Raw genomic sequence first — 19,116 nt, forward strand, 5'->3', positions numbered from 1 at the left:
ATCGGTTGCATGATTCTGGGAAACTTTGAATCATGGGATGTTTTGTAAGCATTTTTGTGGTGTGTGTTGATTTGATTCTTTAAGTGGCAGAATGGCTAAATGTAGTAAAATTAATTTGAAGTTTCTGTATGATTTGGAGCGAAAGAGGAAAAGAGTTTAATTGAATGGTGTGTAAATGAAGGTTTACTTAGTAGTCATTATAAGTGTCCTGTATGTAGGAAGGGTATGTGTCTAGTTGAACGTAAAAACCATTTAGATGGATTTGAATGGGTTTGTAGGAAGAAAGATTCAGATGGTCACTATGTGAAGCGTTCGATCAGAAAAAGTACCCTTTGAAAAAAGTCATTTGAGTATGATTGATATTTTGATTTTTACGTGGCTCTGGGTGTACGAAGCGAACTCGAAAATCATGGTAAGTGAATATTTGCTTTTGGTAGTGCTTAAATGTATAACATGTTTTTCCTTTTTTATGTTATTTTATTGTTTGGTTTAAAATGTATTTTATTGAGATTATGTATTTTTTGTTTGCCTATATTGTAGAATATGGTGCTCCTTTAACTTTTTAAGTGAAAATATATCGATGCGTACATGAACAAAGTAAAGGGAGTGTGCAATGCAAGTTTGTGCAATTCTGGGATTTTTTTTAAAGAGAAAATAGGTCGATGTGTACATGGATAAAGTTAAAAGAGTGTGCAATGCCATTTTTGTGCAATTCAGGGATTTTTTTTAAAGTGAAAATATGTCGATGTGTACATGGATACCGAGTTTGTGCAATTGTTTGGCTTTGTGTAGCTGCGATTTTTGGCACAAAAATCGCCACTTCGCAAGCCAAATTAACGAGTCAAAGAATTGTACAAAATTGGTATCTATGTACCGCCAAAAATCACCAGGTTTTGCCAAGGGGTACCCTAAACTATATTTTTACCATATATACATTTAAAGTTTTAAATGGCTTGTGATTAATAGCTTGATTATTTTAATCATAGAATAATGTACAGTCAAAAGTTGTTAATCTGGACTCGTCGGAACTTTGGCGATTCCGGATTATCGATTTTTCCGGATTTTAGGTCATCAGTTTAAATCTGGTAAGATGGCATGCAGAAATTATAATATTAAAAATATGAAACCGTAATTTATGAAATAAAGAACAATTATGATCTAAAGGCTATCAAAATTTACAAAAAAAAAGCTTAATATTTATTTGTTTACTTTATTAAACATTTCTTTCAATGTAAGTTGTTTAAGTTGCTTCATTTTATGTGATAATACTTTCTCTTTAATTCTATAAACAGACATAATTTCTCCTTCGGTTACAAAGTTCCGCTGTTCAAGTCCTATAATTGCAGTGTCGAGAATACCGACTAATTTGTCAATCGAAATTTTTTCGTTTTCAATAACTGCTGTGTCACTTTCTTCTTTATCGGAAGCGAATTATAATGATGAGGAATTTGATTTAATTCAAATCAAAGACGGAGTACATCGAGATGAAATACTACATTTAGTAAGGAATTATAAGCCATATAAAATAAAAATATCTGCCCGGAAGATAAGGATAGTGCTGACAGATTAACTTCCAATTCATTGTGTGCCGCTGCGATTCCCCTCCCTCCCCCGCCACAGAGCAGCGTGAAATTGATGAACAGATTTCGGAATGGTTAGAGAAATTAAAGATATGCCTTTATCCATTTTTTGCAGCAATTCCACTTTTCGTTTAATGGACTTTGAAACATACTTTCGCTTTGTAGATCCTTTACATATTAGTAAATATATATCAGAAATTCTATTTGACATAATCAAAAGTTCAAGCTTACTTTTATAAAACTTTTCTAACAGTCTGCAAAAAATAATAAGCCAGATCCAATTCGAAGATTAAAGAACAACGCAATCTGCAACGTTAACTGAATTAGATAATTTTAGCTTAGCTTATACCGTCCGTTATACATTAAACGCGCAAGCGTTAACGTATTATGCGCACACGCATATTCACAGCCGTAAAGGTCTTATGCGAATGCGTCAACGCGACGCATGTACAGAAAGTTTGTAGCTTTGAGTTCCAGATTATGGGTGTCCGAATTAACGACTTTTGACTGTACATACATAAATATGTGCACTTCTGAATCTGGTCCTGATAGCAAAAGAGTACCCAAAATTGAATAGTATAAGTACACATGGCAAGAATGGTGCAATAAGAAATGCAACATGGTGCTAACATACAATCACATGCTGAGTTATAAGAACAGGCAACCAGACTTTTGACAAGATATCTTGGTTGATTGGTGATTCAATCTCAGAAGATGCTATAACAAAGAAATACCAATATTTTTTCCTAACTAACTAGCTGGATAGTGAAAAAAATGTTAGAGCTCTTTTGAAAAACCTGGCTAAATAAGCAAGAAGCCATTTATACAGACTTAGTGACAAAGTATCACATTATAAAAGGTAAAACAATTAATGGAGAACCAAGAGAAACTTCCTATCTATTTCCTGAAACTGACAAGAAACCATAGAAAGAAGAAGAGAAGAGAAAGCAAAACTGTAGAGAAACTAAGGAAATGCTTTTTTTTTTAACTTAAATAATATGTTCATCATAAATATCAGTGTGGAGAAGTATCAACCTAAAAGACCCATGCAATGTATTCTTTGTCAAGAACATGGATGCTCTCATTATTCTAGTTTTTAAATCCAGTGTTGCTGCAACCCAAAAGCAAAGTCTGAACTCTGAAAACCTGAAGAAAAATCAACATGTATTTTCTTTAGAGAAAATCATATTAGTAGCAGTAGCTTTTGTGGTTGCAGAAAAAATATGAAATATCCAAGAAATATGAAGCTCCAAAAATTCAGAAAAAGATACTAAGCATCCCAGAGAAGTTTTCGCGGCTCTCCAAAACAATCCAGAAAATGTCAAAGAAGCATCCCCGAAAACGCTCTCATAAGGTGAAAGTGTAAATGAAGGTTTAACACCCGCCCTTAAGAAATATTTGAACCTTTAGAATGGATGATAGAAAAACATCTCAGTTTCCTCAGTAACTAATTATAGAGCAGAAACAACAACAGATAAATTCATAGCAGGTTTCAGAATTACATAGATGCTAATCAAGTGTGCAGAAAAAGATTAGAAACCAGTTTTCCTTTGATGGCATGTTATTACTAAGTACAGTGAAGAACTGACTTATTTTAAACATTGAGTTTACAGGTCTTTTCCCAAGACTAATTTACAAGTGATTAGTGTGATAGCACTTTTTTAAAGTACCATGATTGATCGTAGGGCATCATTTTGAATTTTCTGGTTAAAATGTATATAAGTTGTATAAAGGTGAATCAAATGAAAATAAAACTGTAGCCACAAAATGAAAAGCTATTACAGTACAAAGTCCGAAGTCGGGACTTATACTAGAGGAAGTGATTGTGGATTTGGGACTTTTTCGGATATTGGATCATCAGTTTAAATCTAGTAAGATGGCATGTAGAAATTATAAAATTAAAAATATAAAATAATGAAGTAGTTATGATAAAAAGGGTAATGAAATTTATGAAAAAAAAAGCTTAATATTTATTTGTTTACCTTATTAAACTTTTCTTTCAATGTAAGTTGTAAAAGTTGCTTCATTTTTTGTGCTAATACTTTCTGCTTAATTCTGTAGACAGACATAATCTCTTGTTTAGTTACGTTGTTGAAGTCTTGTAACAGCTGTGTTGAGAATTCCGACTAACTTGTCAATCGAAATTTTTTCGTTTTCAGTAACTTTTCTGTCACTTTCTTCACTATCGGTAGTGGTATGTTCTGGATCTACAACCATACTACAGATTTCGCCATTTATTAATTGATTGATGATTGAGAAGCATTGTCATCACAATGAAAAACTTCTTTTATACCATCTTCATTTATTACCACTTCTCCACATTTCTTTACAAAATCTGTTAATTGGAAAATTTCACCTTTGTTTTGTGATATCCGAAAACCTTTAAAATTTGCAGCCATCATCATCAAATTTAGCTGTTGTTCACTATACAAATATGGCTATTCATCATGAGCTTGGCCTTATTGAGTGCCAGTGCTAGATATCTTACCGCTGTTGCAGTCTCCGTGGGTCCTCAATTCTGTGACCCAGTGCGGCCATATGAGCTCTGGCACTGGTTCTAGGTTTATATAAATAACAAATCAGTTATTCTTAATTCAAGTAGCCCTAAATGTAATCTTTGAGTCTGTATCTGTAAATGTATCATGAACAAAATCTATTTTTAGCACATGGAAAGAAATTTTTGTTAAATTTTTTCTCGTCAACATTTTTTAGCGCCATTTAACTTAAATCTGTAATCATTGCCAAGTGTAATGTAAACATAAAAGGTTATCATACTCCTTTATTATTCAATTACTAACATAAAAAAATTGTTTAGGCATTGCTACATGAGTTCATTACTCAAGTTGTCATGTTTTGATAAACATGCTGTGATGAAAGGAAAGTATAATAAATAATTATTCGCAAGGTTGGCATCAGATCAACAATGTATCTAAGTGGAATGTTTCGGTTTGAGTTATGTGCCAAGCAGATATGCAGCAACTGAACCAAATTACTGATCGTTCAAATTCATGCTAAAATTATTGTTTCTTCAATAACAAGGTATTTTATTTAGTGTCGAAGTGAAATTAAGAATCGAGATTCTCTGAATGTTTTATTATGCGTGGAGGGGGAATTTGGTGGAGTGTGTTGGAACACCCACCATACAACCCTGACCTTTTATTATGTGACTTAACATCTTTGGTCCGCTAAAAAAAGGGCATTGCAGGATTGATGTATTCACTCCAACAGCGAAGTCATGAGGACAGCTCAAAACTGGTTTCAATATCAGCAAAACTCTTTGATTACATTTGAAAATAAATAATACCTTTTCATTTTGTGCCTACTGTTCCATTTTCATTTGATTCTCTCTTATATGCCAGTTGTGGAAGAGAAGATCCAGTTGTGAAGTAGTAATGTTGTGCCCTGAATTTGTATTTTCTATTTGTAGTGCATGGCCTTCTCAAAAATAAATTTATTGCAAAACTTAAGCGATAAGCTTCAGTTTGCTTGAAAAGTGCATGAGTGTAGGATGGAGTGCAAATATGTATGAATGTGCAACATGTGGGAATGAAGTGAGATTGCATGGTGTAGAAATTCTGATGAAAATGGGTACTTTGTGAAACAGACTATAAAAAAAGAGTACTTGATTCACTGGGTATGTTATTTTTATTTCCACTCCCCCTGTTGAGGGAAAGCATACACCAAGTCCAAATGATCATGTCGCAAAAGAGCATCACAAACAGAACCCTGCTCAGTCATGAACTGTCCCATGGAAATGCCCATACAGTTCAAGAGAAGCAGGGAGGGAACAAATCCAAGCAGAGAAAGATTTTTCCCTCTGCATGAAGGTCATACGATGAAGGTGTCGGTTACGAAATCACATCAAGGCCATCTGAAGGGCTCTAGATTTGCACTGCAGAGAGAGACCAGTGCTCTTTGCTGCATACCATAGGTGAACAGGAGGGGTTTACCAGGTCGAATTCACTATAACTCTGATGTAGGACTGAATTTTTGAAGGACACAAGACAGTGGTACTGGGATTAGGGAGCTTACAGCCCTCCTAGCCAACCCATCAGTGGTCTCATTTCCAGGCACACCCACATGTGATGATATCCATTGGAAACATTTGTTTCCTCTGACTGAGCCTATCCAACTTGGAAATAATATGTTGACCAATACTTTCCATGGTCTCTGGCCCCGTAATGATTTTTGCAGCACTGAACTCTCTCCAGTTTTTTGCAAGTTCGTAGGAGCTGCTACTTGGAAAATTTGAAAGCCATACCAAGAACAGGGGGGACCAAGGTAATATAATTAATTCTAAGAGGGGAAGAATCTGATCCCCAGTCTCTGTCTGAAATATATTTTAAGATCCTCTTTTTTAACTTTATCAGTTAATTTCTCAGTATGCTTGGCACTTTTCACTTCAAGATGCAGAGTGAAGCCAAAATAAGTAAAATATTTATTATAATCCAAGCACTCTCTATTTAGGAAAAGCTAAGGAGAGTAGTTATAGAGTTGCCTGTTAGTAGTGAAGAAACAGCCTGTAGACTTAGAAACATCGAAGGTGATTTTGTGTTAATCCACAAACTCCTGGACATCTACTAAGAATTTATTCAATTGGAATTCTATTTTACTAATATTGGAATCGCTGAACCATAATAACAATACCAGCAAATAATCTTATTGGACAAGGATTATTACATTTTTCAATCCCATAAATAAATGAAGAGAATAGAGTGATGGAGCCCTAGGGGATTCCTTGATACATTTTGTAATAGCTCGATTGATTGGATTAAAAGTTCAGAAAGTTTCAAATCCAAGGCACTGCCCTGTCTTTAATGTTAAAAACATCAAAGCACTTATTTAGAAGCTTATATTTCCATACCTTGTCAAAGGCTTTTAGGCAGATCTAGAAATGCCACTACGGTGTGTCTCATTGGATTGTAATTCTGAGAATCTTTAACACTCAGGTGAAGCACAATGTTTGGTTAATATTAGAGTGACTTCTACAGAAGGCAAATTGTTCTAGGGGCAACAACAGTAAATAAGTGGTGAGTGAATCTCTGCAACACTATATTCTCAATCAATTTGCAAATCAATTTGCAAGTGATGCAAGTATGAGAGATAGGCCGATAGCTTGCAGTAAAACTGGCATTCTTATTGGGTTTAGACTATAGGTGATATTTTGCTGATTTCATACTATAGGGTCAATTGGCTACCAGTTGACTGCTGGATTTCAGATTTAGGAATTAGCAGTAGCACTGTAGTTGATTGGAATTCTTTGTGCAGAGAAGTGTGCATGGAATTTTGTGAAAAAGATATGAGTACGTTTGTTGGTAAGGATGTAGATGTTAAAATTAGTGAAAGTGGCAGGCACAAGAGAGACAGAAGAAAGGAAATAAAATGATGTTTGATTGGGTTGAAAGAGGAAGTGGTAAGTGTAATTTTAAGGTTGTATCAGGCAGAAGCAAAGACTGCTTATTGTAGTCTTAAGCAGTATGTATGCTACCAGGAACTACAATAATATCCGATTGCTGGAAATCATATGCTTGTTTGGAATATGAAGGTTTTCATGATGATTTGAAACACATTGACCTATGCCAAGTTATTTATACGTTATTTTAAATATAAGTGGTAAATAAATTAATGTGCTATTATTAGGAAATCTTTTCTTGTGTATGAAAAAATTTTATTACTAATAAATTTAGTCAAAATAGTAAAAACAACCTTGTATTTAGTGTAAGTATATTGAAACACTCAATCAATTTCGAGGGCAGCTAAAGGTCCCTCCTCATCAGGAGAAAGAAATACCTAGAAAGAAGAAAACTAAAGGGGAAGGAGTCTAAGAAACATGTGGTCCTTATCAGTACTGCATGTGGTTATAACCGGATTTTTAATCAGAGTTACACTGGCCGCTTACTTTTACTGAGCCAGGCTATCTGATCAAACATGTAACACAAAGGACAAAGAATTAGCGAAGTTAAAAATAGGGAGCGAGGGGCAACTGCACCTTCACGCTCAAAATCTGAACTTCGCTAATTCTTTTGTCTTTTGTGTTACATGTTTGATCAGATAGCCTGGCTCAGTAAAAGTAGGCGGCCAGTGTAACTCTGATTAAAAATCCGGTTATAACCACGTGCAGTACTGATAAGGAGCACGTGTTTCTGAAACTCCTTCCCCTTTAGTTTTCTTCTTGCTAGGTATTTCTTTCTCCTGATGAGGAGGGACCTTTAGCTGCCCTCGAAATTGATTGAGTGTTTCAATATACTTACGCTAAATACAAGGTTGTTTTTACGATTTTGATTGTGACATTAGCGTGTTTCTCTTCTAGTCTAATAAATTTAGTTTTAAGTAATTCATATTTTTCAACTATTTTTTATTAATTTTATATGTCCATTTTTCTTGTGTATTTTGCTTTTTTATAGCATTTCATAGTAACCATGTCAGTACAAATAAACCTGCATGCAAATAAATTCCATATTTTAAATAATTAGGTATTTCCAACTATTTTTATTGTTTACTTTATAATTTCACAGAGGATTTTTTATATATATAATATTTATAATGGATAATTTAGAGAGGAAAAAAATATAATCTGATTTCTCGTATATTTTATTTCATTATTTCATATGTGTATATGTAATTTTTCCTTGGAAAGGGATGTATGCAAGATAAATATCTAGAAATATGCACAAAATAAATATATACATTTTTTTATCAATTGAGCATTTTCATATATGTTCTTTTTATCCAATTTTAAAGATCCACTGCAATTTCATTCCATGTTCTTCTAATTTATGCTATAGATTATTTAAATGTTACATATATAAATTTGCCTTACAAAAAATGGATTTCCATATATAATTTTTCTGTAATTTCTGTAAAAAATTGTGATCACGATTTCAGCTAATAGGCATTTTGAAACAAATTCTGCAATTTGTCAGCTTTTCACATGTTAGAGTCAGATCAGCATTTGTTTTCAATACTTACATCTAACAAGCCTGGACTGAAACAGAAAACCCCAGCACCCTCAGTAGATTCTGAGACTCTGAAACCTGCTAATACACAAGTGATCTGGTAGACAAGTAAAATTCAATGAACATTAATCACTGAAATTAATTATTATGTCATATTTACATATAAATTGATAATTTATGTAGTTCATGCTAACTTGGTATATTAAATTTGCATATTTGTTTCAGCTGTTTTTAATTGTATCTTATTTAATCGTAGTATTTTGTTGTTCCCTCATCTCTGTCATATAAGTAAAGTACATGATGATAGGTGACACTGCTGAAATGAGATAATCAAGCATATAAGCAGCAGTGAGTGCAGCATACACAAAATAGTTCCTGTGAATAGTTATGTTATGGATTTTTTTGTAGAATCCTGAAGCATCTTTCATGTATTAATCACCAACTCCAACTTTAAAGAACGAAAACTGATCACCTTAAAATTTTCTTGTGTATATTTATGTTTATTGTTGGAAAATGAAAAGGGACAGTGACTGGGAGCAAAGTGATTTAGTCAGTTGAAGTTCAAAAGAAGTGTTAACTTCCCAATATCAAATTCTTAAGAAAATATTGTGGCATTTTTCTTTCTCATGGATTCTTGTTTTCTTCTTTAGCAACTCAAATCTTTCTGTTTCTTAGCCATCTTCATCTCATAAACCACTTACATTTCCTCTACTGAAAAGTCCTTACTTGGTGATAGTATATAAATTACTTTCTACATTTAGATGCAGATACAAATCATAACTATAAATATTATTTTATAGTATGATAATTTATGATCATTATTAAATTATATCCATCATTAAATAATTTATAATTATCATTATTTTATGTTAATATAAAAATATATTGATACTAACTTTAACTGTAAAAGTATTAGTATACTTTAAATGAAGAAGTTTTTCTGCTATTATTAGTAACTGAATTTTTAAATTAATCAGTTTTTTCTATTTATAGTCATATCTGCTTTTTTCAGGTGTACAAAGGCTTAGATATTGTAACAAATAAAGTAACTCCTGAAGAGCAAAAAGAAGCAGTGCATCATTTAATAAATTGTGTTGATCCTCTTAGTCGCTATACTGTTGTCGACTTCCGGAACAAAGCTTTGCCTCTGGTATCCTTTGAGTGATTTATTTTCAGCATACATTATTGTTCATTTTTTCCTTTTTGTTTATTTTGCACTTGCTTCAGATATTTAAGTTTTAAATAGTTTACTTATTTTACTAAAGACGTATGTAGTGCTGATTTAGATTGAATGCAGATAAATAACAAATAGAAGGGAGAGATTACACAGCCTTTTAATAGTCTAGTTGTTGTTTTGACAAAAAGTAATTAATGTGTTTATTCAAATCTAAGCCACACTTTTTTTCCAATGTGACTGCTACTGAAAATTAGGAGGGGAGGCTTGGAATCGAAGGTGGAAAAGGCTAAGAATCGAATTCCTTTAATGGGGAAATATTGAATTTCCATTCCTTTCAAATGGAAAAAATGTAACTCTCCATTCTGGCCACCTGCATCGATGATTAATCACATTCTGCAGTTTATCTTCAGTAGTCAGCCTATCCTGGACTTCGTTGTCTGCATGTATTTAGGAATTTTTTTTAATCACCTAAACATCAAAGGTATTGGTAATGACGATACCTTTGATGACAAATTTACTATGACACAAGTTATAAAAAGGAAGGTGATTTTATATGCAGAGCAGTGGCCAGAAAATTGTGGATGAAACAAATGTACATCAATGCCATGTATGTGATATGACTTTAGCTTATAAATCTTCAACAAAGTCTTTCACTGGACCAAAGAAAGAAAGATGTCCTGAAGTAGATGATAGTGTTGCTCAGTTTGTATGTGATGCTTGATCTAAAACATTGCCAGTTACAATTTCTTCAGAAATCAAATTTTCTTCAATAATTACTTTCATTATAAGGAAATCAGAAGACACAGTGTTGCCTTTACCCAACTAGCACCATCTAAATAATGTTTTGAGTGCAACGAGTTCCTTATTGACATGTTAAAAAGTTACCCAAAATTTAAAAAAAAAAAAAAAAAATTGTTACATTCAAACATATTGCCATGTGGGCAAAAATGTTGTCAAACAGGTAAAATGGGTGGATTATTTTCCAGTCAAATCACTGTAAAATAAAAATGCCAGACACCAAGGATGATAGTTCTAATTCTGGTAATCCTATCTGAAGCTAGCACATTTTTTTTTCATTCTTTTTTATCTTGTAAATGGTCTGTGGTATCTGTGTTAGTCTTATTTTCTGTGCCATTTTATATTTTGTGTCAAAAATGAGTGTGAAGAGAAATTCTTATACAGCAAATTTAAAACTACATGTGATTGCATTTGGTGAAAATTCTAGCAATAGTATATCAGCTCAGCCTTTCTCCATAAATGAAAAATAAGTTCTATAGTGGTAAAAGTGGGGTGCAAATTTCACATCAGATTTTTATTTTGGCAGTGATGTACCAAATCAATATTGTAAGCAATTTTGAAAATAAAACCACTCATTTTCATAAAAACAAATATCTCATTTTATTTGAAATTATTATTATTTATTTTTCATAAACTTAAGATGTATAAACTAAAGAAATAAAAAAAGTATGATATTTGGTGATTTATTGCTTGCACCTGGCTAATGGTAAAGTGCCTCTATTTTTTGTGAGCTTACTGGATCAGTATAGAAGCGGACATTAGTAATTTAGAAAAAATTCCAGTAATTCTCAGCTTATACACAGAAATAAACAGCTCCTGCTCTAAACGTTATTAAGTCAGAAGAAATATTTTTAATTTAGCAAATGCTATATTAGCTTTCAGATGTTCCTTTTAACCACATTTTTCTTGTCTGGTTCTAATTTTGAAATTTTATAGTATAATTTTATATGATGATTTTTTATAAAAAGATAGTAAGCATGTTAATGAATTTTATAATGCACCATAAATTATGTATACAAATCCTCAGAATGTATTCCAAGGAACTGCATGAAATCTCAAAAATTTATTCTTAGTAATGCTGTATATTAAAAGTGCATTTTGTTATGTTAACTTTTTATTCTTAACTCTTTAAGATACATAGACTTTTAAAAGAAAACAAGATGCCAATCATAGTTGGTGGCACAAATTACTACATTGAATCTTTGTTATGGGAAGTGCTGGTTAATCCTCAGGTATATTAAAAAAAAATGTATTGATACAACTACATATGTAATTAAATTTGCTATATGTATTTTATCTTTGTTTATGTTTTCAAGCAATATTTAATGTCATAATTGTCTGTACAAATAAAAGAAATTATCTTTCTCATGTTCCCTTAACCCATTAACCGCCAAAACTACAAGGAATGATTCTTTTCTCATGAAAATAATAACAAAGATTAAATTAAGCATTTATAACATAAATTAACATTGAAAATTAAAAAAATGCTCTTACCTGTGGAAAAAGCAAGTGTTGCGTTCGCACAACGTCAGCGAAATAAGACTACGGATAATTAAGACCCAATAACACACCGAACAAATACTAATTCAGAAGTCGAACAACAAAAATCAGCATATTTTCAAAATTTTCACAAGACTAGTTTCGATGGTTTTACCAAACCACCATCCTCAGCTGCAAAACCCAAAAAAAAAAAAAAAAAAATTGTGAAAATTTTGAAAATATAATGCTGATTTTTTGTTGTTTGACTTCTGAATAAGACTATGGATGTTTAGTGAATAGGATTGTACTCGTGTGATGTTTCCTTTGAGTGGAGCACTGGATTACTTTTTAACTGTATAACGTTTTAAAAATCTACAAATCACTTTACTTTCTTTTTCTTTTTTTTTTTTTTTTTTTTTTTTGTTGAATGCCCATATTTTAACAGACTTCGATTAAAATATTTTAATAACTCCGACTGAGTTTTATGCAGGTGCTTATATTCAGCATTCATCATATTATCAGTCCTTTTGATTTTATGGCTTTCTTGTGGTTTTAAACTTGTGTGTCTACCTATAACTTGTGTTTTTACCTAGTTTGCATCCAAAAGTGTCTGATGTGTGTTTTGGCGCATATAACATTTACGGTTTTGCATCAGAAATTCCACAACCACCCACCCTTTTAATGGGGTTCCCTTGAAAATTACATTTTCTGGTGAAGGTTTCTATAAACCAGAGGTGGGGGAACGTGCAGCCTCTAGCTCTTGTATTATTTAATATTTAATTAGATACATTACAACAATTTGAAAATTAATAGAATTAAATAATGTGCTGCTATCTATTGAGCATAACATGAATTATACTGGTGTGCAAAACTTAAGTAAGAGGTGTTCTTTTTGACATAAATCCACAAGATATCATCTGAGAGACATGAAATTCAGAAATAAGAGACAGCATTTTGTATTTAAACGATGACGAAAGCATAATTGTTCAAAAATGAATACAATGCATACAGTATGGAATTAAACAAAAACAGGCTTTATTGAACTCATAGTATCGTTACACATGATTGTCTGTATAAGAGGAAGAACAACAAGCAGATGTTCCTTAGTATGGGATATGCCCTCCCCTTACTGCAATGGTTGCTTCTCCTCATACTCAGTACTAGATTGTCCAACAGATCTTGAGGTGAGAATGCCCATTCCTCAATCAGCATATGTTTCATTTGTTGGGTGTTCGCCAGAGGATGAAATCGTGCCTCAAGGCGTCTCCCCAAAGCTTCCCATACATGTTCTATGGGATTTAAATCAGGGGAGTACGCTGGCCAATCCATTCGAGTGATATCTTCACTTTTCAGTAGCTTCTGAACAGCAGGAGTCCGGTATGGCCATGCATTGTCATCTATAAAAACGTAGTCTGGTCCAATTGCACCTCGGAACAGACGCACTTAGGGAAGGATCACCTCCTCACAATAGCGATCTCCGGGTTCAGAACTTATGTCGAAAACGTGGAGCTCTGTCCGCCTGTTCAGCATAATGCCTCCCCAGATGAGGTCTCCAGGACACTGTAATGGTCTCTTTCCGTGATGTTACTGAGATTAAATCGTGTCCTTACCTCTCTCCAAATAAGTTGGTGTTGAGAATCGCTTGGGGCACTAAAATGACTCTCATCCGTAAGGAGGACACGACTCCATTAATGAGATGCCTAGTTTTTGCGCTCCTTGCACCACTCTAAATGGTGGTGCCGAAGGCCAACTTTCAAAGGGATGCAGCATTCAGGACAGCAGGCGAGTAGGCCATCTTTGTGAAGGTGTCTGGACACAGTAAACCACAAAAATTGTAGTCGTTTGCTGCACACAGTTGCTGAGCTATGGAGCTTGCTGACTGGTTTTGGGCTCTTTCACCTGTAGGACCATATATCGGTTATCTGCTGCAGTTTTTGTCCTGGAGTGGCCACCACCAACCTTTCTAATAGCTGTCCTATGGTTTGGAAGGCTTTCCAAGCTCGCGAAACGACACTTTTGTGGACTTCGAAATCTTCAGCCACACTGGTCACACTACGCCCCCTCCAGCTTTCCAATCATTCTTCCACTTGTGAAGTCATCCAGATAATTTCTTCTAGCCATATTTCATGAAAGATTTCATTTGTACTTGCAGCGAATGTCTTTAATTGCATCTTCATCCTTCCTTTTATGGTAGTCTCAAGTGCAGCGCACACGTTTTGCGTACGATCACGTAGCCTGTGATGTTTTTTTCTGGACATTTGCATATGCATGACCTTTCTACTGAATTGCGTGTTCATTGTACCGATAGCAAGAACCCCTTTTCTGCAACTGCAGGGTTATCTGATTTAAATTTGCATTGTTGCTTAAGTTTTGCACACCAGTGTAGAATGCTGCAATGTTGCAGTTCTAGTAGTCTTTCATAGTCTGAAATTATTGCCATTCTGGCACACTTTTCTGTTTCCAGTGTCCAACAATAGAAATTTTTCTGTTTTATTCTTTTTTTGGGGGGGCGTGGCTCACCCCTACTTGAAATACACTAATCGTGTTGCTATAGCAACCACCACCCACCAGATATCGTGATGGTGGCTGTTCTGAGAGACAGACTGTACCTACTTTTTTCATAATGCTCTGCATCCCTCAACATTTCCCTATATATTGTGGAGTTGGTGATTTGTAGTTATCTGTGCGTGCTTGTAACAATCTCGTCTCATACTGCTATCGGCCATAGTTAAAATCTAGTTATTGTTTTGCTTATTCTGAGGTTTTACTAATACATGGTTTTATTGTATTTTTATGAAGTGTATGCTTTCTTAAAAATACTATTTGATATTTGTTTTTTCTCCATTATGTCAAATTGTAAGAGAAGAAAATTAAATGAAGAAAACAGAAAATTTAATGTAGAGTGGTGGTTAGATTATTTCTTTACTTATGTGAAATATAAAATGGTATGTTTATTGTACAATACAGTTTTGACTACTTTGAAAAAAGTGGATCCAAATAAACACTATTTGACTCATAAAGAACAAAAGTATTTCAATTTAGAAGGTGAATCTAGACAAACTGCAGTTCAAAAATTGGAAAATAAAAAGCATCATCAACAGGCATCTTTTAATGCTTTTGTAAAGAAAAATACCACTGCAGTTGCTGTTACTTATAAAATAGCACATATACTTGGAAAAAGAGGTAGACCATTTAGTGATGTAGAAATAATTAAAGAATGTATTGTTGAAGCTAGGTATGACAGATGCAGGAAAAGTTAATAAATCCAAACAGTTGCCTCTTTCAAGAACTATATGGCAGCACGAATTAGCTGAAAATGTAACAGACCAACTTTGTATAATTATACAAAATGAAGATTTTTATTTTTCATTGCTTTAGGTGAATGTATTTGATAAAACTGACCCGGTGCACAACTAAAGTGTTACAAAGAACCTTTTACACTGGTTTACACTCACTGGAAGAACTTATGGAGTTGAAATTTTCAAAAACTTCAGAGAAATATGCCATTGATTACAATTAAATATCAGTAATTTAGTTAGTGTATGCACCGATGGCGCACCTTCCATGAGAGGTAAAAAAGAAGGATTCATTGCTTTGTTAAAAAAGGAAAACTTGAAAAAATTGATATCATTTCATTGTTTTGCATCAGGAAAATCTTTGCACAAAAATAACCATTTTGCAAGACATTCTGGATAGAACTATTTCAGTCGTCAACTATATTCGTGTAAATGTAATGCATCATCATGAATTTCAGCAGATGCTAAATTTAGATGAGGAAACATACAGTGTTTATCTACCTTACTACTGCAAGGTTCACTGACTATCAGCAGGCTAGGTTTTGATAAAGGTTTTAACTTTACGACGATACATTTTAAACTTTTATCAAAAAGCAGGGAAATCTATGTGATCTATCAGATGAAGCATTTTGCAAAAAAAAAATTGCATTTTTGTCTGATTTTATGACCAAAAAAAAAAAAAGAATTTAAATATTTGCCTGCAAGGTAAAATGAAGCATATATATGAAATGTGACAAAAGATCCAAGCCTTTCAAAGAAAATCAAAAACATTGCTCTCTTGCTCAGATATATTTGCAGAGCACTTCCCGTAGCTAGCAAAAATGTAAAAATAAAACATTTGATAAATGTGTAGGTGCCTTGAATTTTTTAATAGAAGAATATATTGAAAGACTTTAGATTTTCACGAGCACACTTCTGCTATGAAACCGTCATTTGAACACATTTAATAGATATATCCAAAGTGCCTGCAGAACTATAAAGGAAGTTATTTGAGTTAAGGAAGATTGTATTCTCAAAACACTAAAAAGAATCCTGTAGAAATATGAAAAAAATACTGTTGAATCTATATGCATAACATGCACGTTGTTTACTTTCCAGTTTTGGAAGTATTTACAGCTGCGAGTCAGCATTTTCTCTCATGACAAAAATTAAAAACTAGTTTAAGAACACAAGTTACAGATACTCAGTTAGAGAATTTACTAAGGCTGTGTATTATAAAGCTTGATACAAATATTCAATTACTTTCAGGCAAAAACAAATGCAAATACCCCACTAAATTAAATTTTCCATCAGATTTTAACATTATTTTACATACTGTTGCTGTTTTGGTTTTTTATAACTTAATAATATTACTTTTCTATTGTTTTTCATTATAATGTAATAAATTTATTGAAAAATACTTTTATTATTTTTATTTGAAACAGTATTTAAATATATGTACAGTCAAAAGTCATTAATCCGGACTCGTCAGGACTTCGGCGATTCCGGATTATCGATTTTTCCGGATTGTAGATCATCAGTTTAAATCTGGTAAAATGGCATGCAGAAATTATAAAATTAAAAATATGAAACCGTAATTTACGAAATAAAGAACAATTATGATCTCAAGGGTATCAAAACTTACAAAAAAAAAAAAACCTTAATATTTATTTGTTTACTTTATTAAACATTTCTTTCAATGAAGTTGTTTAAGTTGCTTCGTCTTTTATGTGATAATACATTCTCTTTAATTCCATAAACAAACATAATTTCTTTTTCAGTTACAAAGTTCCGCTGTTCAAGTCCTATAATTGCTGTGTCGAGAATACCGACTAATTTGTCAATCGAAATTTTTTCGTTTTCAATAACCTCTGTCACTTTCTTTGCTATCAGAAGCGAATTATAATGACGAGGCATTTGATTTAAATCATATCAAAAACTGAGTACATCGAGAGGAAATACCACATTTAGTAAGCAATAATAAGCCAAATAAAATAAAAATATCTGCCCTTAAGACAAGGATAGTGTTGACAGATCAACTTTCAATTCATTGCGCTCCGCGGCGTTAAAGATAAACAAAGTTTAGATAAACAAAAGTTTAGATAAACAAAGGATATGCCTTTATCCATTTTTTGCAGCAAATCCACTTTTTGTTTAATGGACTCCGAAAGATACTTTCGCTTTGTATATCCTTTACATACAGGGGTTGGACAAAAATATGGAAACACCTTTAAAAAAACATGTTTCTTTGCTTAATATGGTGTAGGAAACCCGTTGGCATCCAAAACAGCTTGCAGTCTTCTCGAAATGGATAAATACAGTTCCTGTATGTTTGCCAAGGGAATATTATACCATTCTTCCTGCAAAAAAGTGGCAAGTTCAGATAACGATGTTGGCGGTGGATAACATTGCTACAATAAATGGGAATTGAAATTCTTTGCGTAAACCAAGATCAAGAATTAAAACTTCTGTACCAAAAGTATCAACTTCTGTGTTGTTTGCAGCATATAATTTATAGTAAAAATGTGGCAAAGTTCTTTTTTATAATAATTTAAAAGGCAAAAAGCAAAAGCAAGAATCATTTGTTTTTCATATATAACATCTTTATTATTCATTGTAGCACTCACTAACTCCTTACTGATTTCAGGCATGACAACACTTCAAAAACTAAACTGAAACTATAGATGAAATGAAAGTAGTAGTTATTATCTAGTAGAAGTAGTTGTAGTTATTATGACCAATAATAATTGTTGCCTACAACTTATTATTGACAAATAAAAATTAATTAAAACAAAGTCTCGTCCTCTTGTGATGTGCACATTCAGTGGATTCCCTCACATGTGGACATTTGGGAAATGAAGAGGCAGATGTCCTGGCAAAGAAAGGTGCCAAGGAGGCTTTGGCTACTTCCAATTGTCTGACTTATCTTGAGCTGTATTCTGCCAGAAAACATACCGATAAAACGACTTGGCTTGTCCCTCCAATACACTCTTGGTACCGGGTTGAATCCCCTAGTGGATCCCTCACTATGAACTGTGACAGATGTACCCAGACGGCATTCCTCTGCTTTCTTAGTGGCCATTTAAGAAGCCTTGCCTTCCAAGGAGGTCAAAAGACACACCTGATTTACCGAAATGCAACAATGAGCAGGCTTCTCTGGCACATAACCTTAGGTGTCTGGGTTTGTTCTACAATGACCTAATTAAGTCCCCTATGCTAGTTTATGACTTTTTGAAGGTGAATAAACTCGTAGACCTCATCTAGCAGAAGCTGGACTCGAGGATTAGTAACAACAACAACAAAGTTAACATGCATATCTTGAAACTGTCTTTTTACATTACATTTATTTTTGAGTTGGCTAATTTATTTTTGATCAGCATGAAGTGACATTTTCCATAAGAATACTATGTTTTGTTTTTCATTAGTAAGATCAAGAGAATAAATGATGTGCTATCAAACTAACATTTAGGATACAATAAGTAATATTTTTCCTTCTTTTTTATTATTTAATTTATACAGCAGAAAGTTGCAATCCTAAAAAAATTTAAGCATATAAGCAACCTTTATTCAACCAGCATTTAAGCAACCTTCATACAATAAGTACTTCAAAATAACACTTCACATACCTTAGATGTATTATCCAAAAACGTATTATCCAAAAATGATATAGTAATGGGGGAGTTCACGTGTATAGCAATTTTTTCTTGACTTTTAGCAGGAACTTTGTCATCACTTGCTTTATTACTTTGGTTAGCTGAAACAATATTCCAATTATTAAAATTCTATTGCAGATAAAACTGTTTAATGGTATAACTACAAATAAACTTGATTATAATAAGCATTAGAAAATG

At 33.1% G+C, this 19,116-nt stretch overlaps 2 protein-coding genes across 2 annotated transcripts in view; one reads left to right on the forward strand and one right to left on the reverse strand.

Annotated features, from left to right (window-relative positions):
• Positions 1–19,116, forward strand: part of LOC118203981 (tRNA dimethylallyltransferase) — a 70,231-nt gene that overhangs the window by 5,538 nt on the left and 45,577 nt on the right. Inside the window, exons 2-3 of the mRNA XM_085814010.1 lie at positions 9,549–9,686; positions 11,645–11,743. Coding sequence (XP_085670136.1) covers positions 9,549–9,686; positions 11,645–11,743 — 237 coding nt within the window. The remainder of the gene's footprint in view (positions 1–9,548; positions 9,687–11,644; positions 11,744–19,116) is intronic.
• LOC118203982 (glucosaminyl-phosphatidylinositol-acyltransferase PIGW-like) overlaps positions 18,839–19,116 on the reverse strand; it is an 88,098-nt gene continuing 87,820 nt past the window's right edge. The window contains exon 9 of the mRNA XM_085814011.1: positions 18,839–19,019. Within this exon, the coding sequence (XP_085670137.1) occupies positions 18,948–19,019 (72 nt within the window). The 3' untranslated portion in view covers positions 18,839–18,947. The remainder of the gene's footprint in view (positions 19,020–19,116) is intronic.

Source organism: Stegodyphus dumicola, chromosome 3, assembly GCF_044657685.1.
Source record: "Stegodyphus dumicola isolate Sdum_Otavi_A_Nest chromosome 3, ASM4465768v1".
Classification (NCBI taxonomy): Eukaryota; Metazoa; Arthropoda; class Arachnida; order Araneae; family Eresidae; genus Stegodyphus; species Stegodyphus dumicola.